General features: G+C 42.6%; 1 protein-coding gene across 3 annotated transcripts in view; it reads left to right on the top strand.

Moving 5' to 3' along the window:
* Positions 1-9638, top strand: part of LOC107748640 (putative nuclease HARBI1) — a 12184-nt gene extending 2546 nt beyond the window's left edge. Inside the window, exons 2-3 of one of the 3 annotated variants that reach the window (XM_016563524.1) lie at positions 4173-5800; positions 9220-9638. In XM_016563524.1, coding sequence (XP_016419010.1) covers positions 4173-5318 — 1146 coding nt within the window. In that variant the 3' untranslated portion in view covers positions 5319-5800; positions 9220-9638. Of the gene's footprint in view, positions 1-4172; positions 5801-6385; positions 6986-7644; positions 8057-9219 lie in introns of those variants that run through there. The other 2 variants (XR_001640951.1, XR_001640952.1) reach the window with 2 other exon arrangements.
* Positions 9639-10678: the final 1040 nt, after the last annotated feature.

The raw sequence follows: 10678 nt of genomic DNA, 5'->3' as shown, positions 1-10678 counted from the left end.
GATTTTTTTTAAATAAAAGATCAAAATGATTAACAATGCAGATTTATTTTCACAGCCGTCTTTGATCATATTTACCAAGGGTGCCAATAATTCTGACCACGACTGTATGTATATATATATAAAATGTATATATTTATGTATTTTTTAATTGTAAAACCATGGTTACATTTTGTAAGAGAAGTTGTAAAAGTAGACAGCTTACACAACATTTCACAGTTACAGTAATCATGTGTTTCGTCAGCTTGTTTAGGCTAATAATATATTTTTTAAAAAGCTAAGGAATCATATGATCAGGATGTTAAAATAAACAAAAAAAAATTACCTTTTCTCAGCAGACATTGATAAGCATGTCCCATGTTTGTCACTTGTCAAGTCAAGTCAAGTCACCTTTATTTATATGGCGCTTTTAACAATACAGATTGTGTCATTAATTAGGAAAATAATGCAAAGTGACAATAGTAAACACTCAATTTTTAGTTAAAGGCAGTTCATCACCTGTTTTTTCAAAATTTAGCAGTAAGAAATTACTCGTCATCCAGTTTTTTATATCGACTATGCATTCAAATATTTTTTCAACTATTAACGTTAGCGTTAATAGCATTAGCGTTAGTTTTTCAAATTGGTATGTTTCACCGGGCCGCAAAGAAATATAGAGCTGAGTATCATCAGCATAACAGTGAAAGCTAACACCATGTTTCCTGATGATATCTCCCAAGGGTAACATGTAAAGCGTGAAGAGTAATGGTCCTAGTACTGAGCCTTGAGGTACTCCATACTGCACTTGTGATCGATATGATACCTCTTCATTCACTGCTACGAATTGATGGCGGTCAGATAAGTACAATTTGAACCATGCTAATGCACTTCCATTAATGCCAACAAAGTTTTCTAGTCTATGCAAAAGAATGTTGTGGTCAATAGTGTCAAACGCAGCGCTAAGATCCAAAAGCACTAATAGAGAGATACAACCACAATCAGATGATAAGAGCAGGTCATTTCTAACTCTAATGAGAGCAGTCTCAGTACTATGATACGGTCTAAATCCTGACTGGAAATCCTCACAGATACCATTTTTCTCTAAGAAGGAATATAATTGTGAGGATACTACCTTTTCTAGTATCTTGGACAGAAAAGGGAGATTCGAGATCGGTCTGTAATTAAATAGTTCTTTGGGGTCAAGTTGTGGTTTTTTGATGAGAGGCTTAATAACAGCCAGTTTGAAGGTTTTTGGGACATATCCTAATGACAATGATGAATTAATAATAGTCAGAAGAGGATCTATGACTTCTGGAAGCACCTCTTTTAGGAGCTTAGATGGAATAGGGTCTAACATACATGTTGTTGGTTTAGATGATTTAACAAGTTTATACAATTCTTCCTCTCCTATAGTAGAGAATGAGTGGAATTGTTCCTCAGGCGATCTATAGCAAGCTATCTGATGCGATACTATAGCTGACGGCTGCATGGTTACAATTTTATCTCTAATAGTATCGATCTTAGAAGTAAAGTAGTTCATAAAGTCATTACTGCTGTGCTGTTGGGAAATGTCAACACCTGTTGATGCTTTATTTTTCGTTAGTTTAGCCACTGTATTGAATAAATACTTGGGGTTATGTTTGTTTTCTTCTAAAAGAGAAGAAAAGTAATCAGATCTAGCAGTTTTTAATGCTTTTCTGTAGGATAGGTTTTCTTTCCCGCCAAGCAATACGAAATACCTCTAGTTTTGTTTTCCTCCAGCTGCGCTCCATTTTCCGGGCTGCTCTCTTTAGGGTGCGAGTGTGCTCATTATACCACGGTGTCAGACTGTTTTCCTTAATCTTCCTTAAGCGTAAAGGAGCAACTGTATTTAAAATGCTAGAAAAGAGAGAGTCCATAGTTTCTGTTACATCATCAAGTTGTTCTGAGGTTTTGGAAATGCTAAGGAATTGGGATAAATCAGGAAGATTACTTACAAAGCAGTCTTTTGTGGTAGAAGTGATGGTTCTACCATACTTGTAACAAGGATTAGAATTTACAGTTTTAGCTATATGAAGTTTGCACAAGACTAAATAATGATCTGAGATATCATCGCTTGGCTGCATAATTTCAACACCATCAACATCAATTCCATGTGACAGTATTAAATCTAGAGTATGATTTCGACAATGAGTAGGTCCTGAGACATGTTGTCTAACCCCAATAGAGTTCAGAATGTCTATGAATGCTGATCCCAATGCATCTTTTTCATTATCAACATGGATATTAAAATCACCAACAATTAAAACTTTATCTGCAGCCAGCACTAACTCGGATATAAAATCAGCACATTCTTTAATAAAGTCTGTATGATGCCCTGGTGGCCTGTATACAGTAGCCAGTACAAACGACACAGGGGATTTATCATTAACACTTGTTTCTCTGGATAATGTTATATGAAGCACCATTGAATGGGAATATACTTCACAGATATTTTACTCATAAGAATTTCTAGGGGTGCCAATAATTGTGTCCAACGTGTATTTGAGAAAAACATTTATGTCATAATATTTCCCCCCATTTTAAATTCTTATTATCCAATGAAAGGTTAGATATTTGTGAATTTTTTTAAATAAAAGATCAAAATGATTAACAATGCAGATTTATTTTCACAGCCGTCTTTGATCATATTTACCAAGGGTGCCAATAATTCTGACCACGACTGTATGTATATATATATATATAAAATGTATATATTTATGTATTTTTTAATTGTAAAACCATGGTTACATTTTGTAAGAGAAGTTGTAAAAGTAGACAGCTTACACAACATTTCACAGTTACAGTAATCATGTGTTTCGTCAGCTTGTTTAGGCTAATAATATATTTTTTAAAAAGCTAAGGAATCATATGATCAGGATGTTAAAATAAACAAAAAAAAATTACCTTTTCTCAGCAGACATTGATAAGCATGTCCCATGTTTGTCACTTGTCAAGTCAAGTCAAGTCACCTTTATTTATATGGCGCTTTTAACAATACAGATTGTGTCATTAATTAGGAAAATAATGCAAAGTGACAATAGTAAACACTCAATTTTTAGTTAAAGGCAGTTCATCACCTGTTTTTTCAAAATTTAGCAGTAAGAAATTACTCGTCATCCAGTTTTTTATATCGACTATGCATTCAAATATTTTTTCAACTATTAACGTTAGCGTTAATAGCATTAGCGTTAGTTTTTCAAATTGGTATGTTTCACCGGGCCGCAAAGAAATATAGAGCTGAGTATCATCAGCATAACAGTGAAAGCTAACACCGTGTTTCCTGATAATATCTCCCAAGGGTAACATGTAAAGCGTGAAGAGTAATGGTCCTAGTACTGAGCCTTGAGGTACTCCATACTGCACTTGTGATCGATATGATACCTCTTCATTCACTGCTACGAATTGATGGCGGTCAGATAAGTACGATTTGAACCATGCTAATGCACTTCCACTAATGCCAACAAAGTTTTCTAGTCTATGCAAAAGAATGTTGTGGTCAGTAACATTAAGGGAACTGTTTGTTGCAGTTCCCTTAAACTTTTCCGATGTGGTCTGTGAGTATTTGCAGTGCGTTTCTGTATTTGGTCATGTTGTGCTGTCAAACTGATGAAGATGTTTTCTTAATTTGGATGGGTTTTATTCTATTTGCATGTTTTTTCATTTGCAGCGCGTTGAGCTGTCTCAGCCACAGTATAAAAAAGTTAAGAAACTAAATCTACATTTATTTCTACAATCTACAAGCTTCAGATTTTTTAAAGGGGTGGTTGATTGTGATTGAACTTTTTTAACGGTAGTTAGTGTGTAAAGTTGCTGTTTGAACATAAACAATATCTGCAAAGTTACGTCCCTGAGGGAGGGGCTTCATAATAACAGGAAATCATGAGAGCGTTTATCAGAGAAGGGACAGAGCGGTGTAGAATAAAGGTAAATTATGTGAAAAATAATGCGTTTTTAAAAAAAACGAAGCATCAACACATGTTAGACTGCACCCCATGAACACAATCAACCATCCCTTTAATATTGTGTTTAAATTTATATTTAAGAAAATACTTCATTTTGCTCATTACTGCAAAAATTCTATGAATTTTTAATACTTCATATAATCTGAATACGAGACGTTCTCTACACTCCTGAACTGCGCAGGTGACCCTAACAGAGCTGTTTTCCTCTCGCAGATGATGATCGCTCAAACCTCTCGTCCGGTCGGTGGCCCGCCGGCGCGTCCCACGCGGGTCTGGAGCAGCATCGAGAGCACCGATTGGTGGGAGCGTGTGGTCATGAGGGAGTTCCAGCCCTCCGATTGGCTGGAGAAGTTCCGCATGACTAAAGAGACGTTCTTCCTGCTGTGCGGAAAGCTGAAGCCGCGGCTGAGCCGTCAGGACACCCGTCTACGTCCGGCGCTGCCGCTGGAGAAGCGTGTAGCCGTGGCTCTGTGGCGTCTGGCCTCTAATGTGGAGTACCGCACCATCAGTGCTCTGTTCGGCGTGGGCCGCTCCACCGTCTGCAAGTGTGTGCGAGACGTGTGTCACGCCATCGTGCTGCTGCTGCGGCCACTGTACCTGCGCTCCCCGAGCGAGCAGGAGCTGGAGGATGCTGCACGACTCTTCGCCTCGCGCTGGGGCTTCCCTCACTGCGTGGGAGCGGTCGGCAGCCTCCACGTGCCCATCATCGCTCCGTCCAGCAACACGCACAGCTACTGGAACAGCCGCGGCTGGCTGTCGGTGGTCACTCAGGGCGCTGTGAACGGGCTGGGGCAGTTCTGGGACGTGTGCGCCGGCTTCCCGGGCAGCACCGAGCACTCGGCCATCCTGCAGAACTCCACGCTGTGGGCGCGCGGCTGCGACGGGTTCCTGCTGCACGAGCCGCCGCTGGACTTCATGGGCCGGCCGCTGGGATACCTGATGCTGGGAGACGCCGGATACCCGCTGAAGAGCTGGCTGCTGAAGAGCTTCCCGGAGTCCGGCGCGCTCTCGGACGCTCAGAGAGCATTTAACCGTAAGCTGGAGCGGGCGCGCGGCGTGGTGGACGAGGCCTTCCTGCGGCTCCGAGCGCGCTGGCAGTGTCTGCTGAAGAGGAACGACTGCCGCATGGACGTGATTCCCACCATGATCCTGGCCTGCTGCGTGCTGCACAACGTGTGCGAGGTGCACGGAGACGAGTTCATCGAGCGCTGGGAGGAGGCGGTGCGTCACGAGGAGAGTCCGCAGCCCGCAGACGAGGTGTCACCCGCCTCTGACGACCACGACGGAGAGGAAGTCCGAGCGCTGTTCTGCCAGTACTTCCTGCAGCAGGAGAACCAGCAGCGGACACTGGCCTGCTGAGACGGAGACATCGAGCGTCACGCGTGTCTGTGAACAGCCTGCCGTCCTTGAGCGCTGCAATGCTCTGGCTCTTCTCCTCCTCTGTTTTGTGCTGTGTGTTTTCCAGAACTTGATCTCATCTGTTCACTTCAGTCACATCTGAATGCAGAACATCACAGCGAGAGTAATGAACTGTACAGAAAGACACACGGCTCTGAGCTGCTGTCAGTAGTGTGTTTGTGGGTTAGTTAGTGCAGTGATTCCTGGAGCCCATCTCTGCACGTCTCTTTAATCAAACACACCTGATTCAGATCATCAGCTCATTAGCAGACAGTAGGCTTGTTCGAGAGGCATCGGCGTGTGACAACAAAGCACCGCGAGAGCAGGCGGCTCTTTATGCTTTTGAATCGCTGTGGCGGTGCTTCCGATGCGTCTCGAACAAGCCTACTCCAAGACCTGAAATGAATCGTGCAGAGCTGGGCTCCAGGAACGGTTGGGAACCGGTGAGTTAGTGGATGGTGTTGTTCGTTAATGTGATTCTCTACACCTGTGTGAAACTGAGCAGAACTTATTCATACATCAGCAGCTGAATCAAACACACTGAGACTCAAACATCATGAAGAAAAGAGACTTTAGTAAAGAGGAAAGATGCTGAAGATATAGATAAGTGTGAAAGAAATGTTCTTCTTCATAAAGACTGTGAACGTCACATCTTTGTACTGTGCTTTCTAATGCTGTATGGATGTGTTTTAATAATCATTCACTGGCGTTCTTTTAAATCATTAAACATAAACAGTAATGTTGCCTCTCATTATGATCGTATTCTGCCTGATGTTTGTATTGATGTTTGTTGGTGTCATGTTTTTGCCCATACAATAAAAGTCAATGGGGTCCGTAGTCGTTTCCATTGTCCTTCAAAATATCTTCTTTCGCCTTCCAAACATGACACGGGTTTGAGCGGAGCGTAAACGACGACAGGATGGTCATTTCTGGGTGAACCATCCCTTTAACAGTGCTCATCATAACATGCCATCTGTCTCAGGGTTTAGATTAAGAATAAGCAGTGAAATCTGGCACAAGATTAGGCTGAGGATTATATCTCCTGTTGTCTTGAGATAATATCAGGGAAGACGGGTGTATTCAGGTCAAGGGTCATTTGAAGTTCTCGAAGATATACTGTAGGACCTGTAGATGAGCGTCCGGTCACAGTGATCATATGTTCTGCTGGGATCATATGTGGTGAGGCTGAGTGTTGAAACTCTCTGTCTGCGGTCACTCCTTACAGCCAGATTATCTGCGTCTCGGGAGAGACTGACGCTCGCCACACGCTCCTGTTCAGCCAAAGCTCATCCACCGCCAGCATGCTGCATCCGCTCATGATCTTCATGGTCATCGTCAACACGTCCATGAGCATCATCTTCTGGACCTTCTTGATGTCGGAGGTCTTCTTCAAAGAGGCCGAGACGGAGGAGGCCAGAGCTGCGGCGGCCGTGTCTCCGGCGTAGAGTCGTCAGCATGCAGATCTCACGCAGCTTCATAGAGAGTCTCCTCTGCGTCAGACGCCTGCAGCTACAGACCGCTTCCCTGCAGTTTTCAGTTTTCTGTCAGCCTTTCTTTTTTTCTTTTGTCCTGTTTGTTCTGTAACAGACGCGCCGTTTGGGAATTGTGGAGCGCTTGTTCATTTACAGGTAAGAGGAAAACAGCCTCACGGTTCAATGTATTACAACTTTCCCTCACTTATATAATCACTACTATATGCATAGATTATTTATTTTATTTTTTTAACTCTTTAGATAGGATATTTCTTGAAGAAACAACTTGTCCAGTAGGAAGTGGTGCCTTTTTTCAGTCATTTCACTACAGTTCATCAACTTTCAGATTAACAATCAATAAATATGGCTTCTTAATGGGCTTTTCTCAAACTCTTATATTTCGTTATTAAACCTTCAGCACTACATTGTAATTGCAGGAAAGTATTTTTAACCCTTCTCTTTGAAACCCTTGTGCAGCGGTTATATTCAGAATATTTGAGAGGTTGAGGACACATTGTTACAGTCAGTACTGTATTTTCTCAAATACACTTAAGCAGTTTTATGTGATGAATGGAGACATGCTAATTGTCTGATGATCTAATGAAAACATTAATGCATTTCTTTGCATCACACACTAAAAAGAGTTAAATAATGTTTGTCACAGAGACACAAATGGCGCCATTTCCTAAGAAAGAGTTGCTGGTCGTGTCGCTTTATTTCACCTGAGAGAAGAAATGAAATAACAGGTGAAGCATGAAAAGCATCCCAGGTGTGGTTCTGCTCGGAGACGGTCCAGCGCTGCAGGAGTTGTGTGTCCCGCATCTAACACCTGATTCAGCTCATCAGAAGAGACTGAGCTGCTGGGGGTCCGGGGGGGCTTGTAAGCAGTGCAGATGGGATCTGAGCTGAAGGCTTATTAGATAAACAGTTGGATTAGTTTTGGAGATGCATATGACAGCGTTTTCAAGTGTGATCAGGGGATTATAGCAGGACAGCATCTCGCGCAGACACTCCACAGAACACCAGCATGTTGCACTGGCTCATGGTTTTGATCGTCGTGTTCAACATCAGCATCACAGTCGTGGAGTGGACCTTTCTCTTATATGAGCTGATGAGGTTAAATTCAGAGGATCCAGATGAAGTGTGTCCGGAGTAGACAGAGCGGCACGGCTCGGTAGCATGAGGACTTAGTCTCACATCATGTGCACAAAGAAATTAAGTGTCAAGGTAAGAACTGTGTTTGAGTTGCAGGTTTCTCTCGGTGCTACATTACTGTAGCGTCTGTGGTGTGAAGTGTGACACGCTTCTACCTGCCCATTATTCTCTCCTTTGCTGGATTAGACGGGAATCTCTGGACGTGGTTCTCCTAATCTGGGGAATGTTCGGTGTGCTGGAACACACGCTGGTGGATTCAGGATTTGATTAAAACAGGCTTAATCTCCTCGTTCTCTGCGGCTCAATCGTTCCCCTGTAATCCAGGCAGATATTGTTTGTGATTAGAAAACTTTAAAACCTTTCTTTATTTCTTTATGTGGTGAGCTGTAATTAAGCGTGCTGCCCTATATGTCTCTCTCTCTCTCGTTCTCATTTTCTGAACAGCAGATTTGTTGGTTAGCAGGAGTGTTGAATGTTGAAAGTTCAGATCGGCTCCGGGACGGACGCTGTCAGTCAGCATGGACTCTCTCCTCTCCTCCTCGTCTGGTTCTGCAGAGGAGAGGCTCTCGTGGGCCGCGGGTTCTCAGCGTTTGCTGCAGTCTCACGGGTCAGACGCGTCTCCGTACGTGGAGTACAGGCCTCCGGCGCGAGACTCCATCTCTGTGCCGCCGCATGTGCTGTACATCACTGTGGGACTGCTGCTGCTGGTTCTGGTCACGTATGCGATTGTGGGTCACCTGATCGTCGACCTGCTTCATGGCCTGGCAGGTATCGTCAGCGGTGGCGTGTTGTTCTTCCCGCATCCCTGCCGTTGTGTCGTGTTTCTGCTGTTTTCTCCTGTAAGCCTTTGTTTTGTTGGACGTCTGTTGCGATGCTTTGTGTTTCATTTGGGTTCAGACTCAGATGTGCGTCACCTTTCTGACTCTTAATCTGTGCTCAAAATGGACAACAGAAACAGCAGCTCTGTGATTTGCACATTTTGTCCAAATGCATTTAAAAATAAATCATAGTCCTGTCGTGATGAAGCTCTTTCACGTCACAGATATTGAGACGTAGTCCACGTTTCCATGCTCTCAGTTCTTCTGATGGTCTGTATCTTCCTGTTTGTGTGTTTTGTGACGTGTGACGTGGTGTAGGATGACTGATGGATGGTTGTGTCTTACAATATAAGCAGTGTGTGTTCTGGCACGTTTTCATGTCTGTGATGTTGAACGGTTTTCATCGTCTCTCCTCAGACTGAGTCTTCGGCCCTAAAACTGGAGCTGGTGATTCTGAGCGCGGCCGTGAAGAGGAGAGGGTTCTGATGGAGGAAGAGCGAGCCGGTCTGCTGCCGGGGTTCATCAGAACCGAGCCCCATCATCACACGACCCGGCCTTCATTACATCACATCACTATGAGTCTGCAGACAGTGCAGTCTGTGCCAGCTCTCATTACTCTGGCTTTAATGTTTTCACTTCGTCTTTAGCATGTTTTTATCAGAGCAGATGCTCTTTTAGCTGCTGTAGACAAGCAAAGCGTAGATAACAGTCTTTCAGCAAGAAAAGAGGGCGCGGTCATGTGACCGTTGTGATGTCATCAACGTAATTGCTGTGTTCTGTGATGCCATTAAAATTAACTCTGGGATAGTTCCTGTTTTGGCTCTGTATATATAAATGATGCAAAATAGAATTAAAGCCTCTCCTCACAGCTTGTTGTGTCTGATTCATCTTCATGAGCTAGGAGATTATTCTAAAGCCTGTCTGGGTCAATCGGGACAGAAACGTGAGATGTTACACCGCAGCAGAATCTCATGAAGCCCGTCGAGAGCTCAAAATCAGAAGAAAGAAATGCATCATGCTAAACTAATGTTGACCTAGTTTCATTATTAACTATTTTTATTGTGTACTGGTTTAATTGAGCTGCTGTTAAGAGATTTACAGCCTTTTATTAGGTTTTACAATGCTAGAACATCACTCATGATTTTTTATCTTTTATTATTCATGAGGTTTTATCTTTTATTAATAAAGTCAAATACTGTGTACCTGTTCTCTCACTCAGTTCATGATGAACCATAACCAGTCTATAAGCCGTCTCAAAGCTGGATAATATGTGCTGATAAAGCCTGTGTCCTTCGCAGCGTGCATCAGCGCCTCCTCTTTATTCTTCATTCACTGCTGGAGTCTCAGAGGAAGGAAACTTTATGATTTCTCCGGACGGATAACAGCTGACCTTCATCACAGCCTGTGAACAAACTCTCATCTGGACGCATGCATTGAGCTACAGATCCACACTTTCACAAGCTTACGACATGTTTATAGTGTGCTTGTGTGTTTAAGGTGTTTATTTGCAAAGAATTACATTTACAGGTCCTGATAAATGTCTATAATTGACATGATAAAAGTTCATTATAAAGTGAGCTCACTGAAATACTGTGTGTTGGGAAACTATTGAGATATTATGAGAAATCAAAGAATCTGTGCTGTGATCAGCTCATTGATCATTGAACAGCAGGGTTAGGTTATGGTCAGTTCTTGTATTGGTTTGTATTAACTGTGAGTCAATTTATTGATTGACAGCTCTCCTGTCCCCATGGTGAGAGAAATCAGAAGATGTTACTGTAGTGCTAAAATAAATATGAATATGCATTAATTCATCTCACTCACAAAAAAAAAAACACAGATTCAGTATTCCTCAAAATGAATAAAAATAATGCAA

Source organism: Sinocyclocheilus rhinocerous, unplaced genomic scaffold (assembly GCF_001515625.1).
Source record: "Sinocyclocheilus rhinocerous isolate Xijiao unplaced genomic scaffold, SAMN03320098_v1.1 scaffold2485, whole genome shotgun sequence".
NCBI lineage: Eukaryota > Metazoa > Chordata > Actinopteri > Cypriniformes > Cyprinidae > Sinocyclocheilus > Sinocyclocheilus rhinocerous.
Note: the sequence above shows the minus strand (reverse complement) of the source record. Positions and strands in the feature narration are given on the sequence as shown.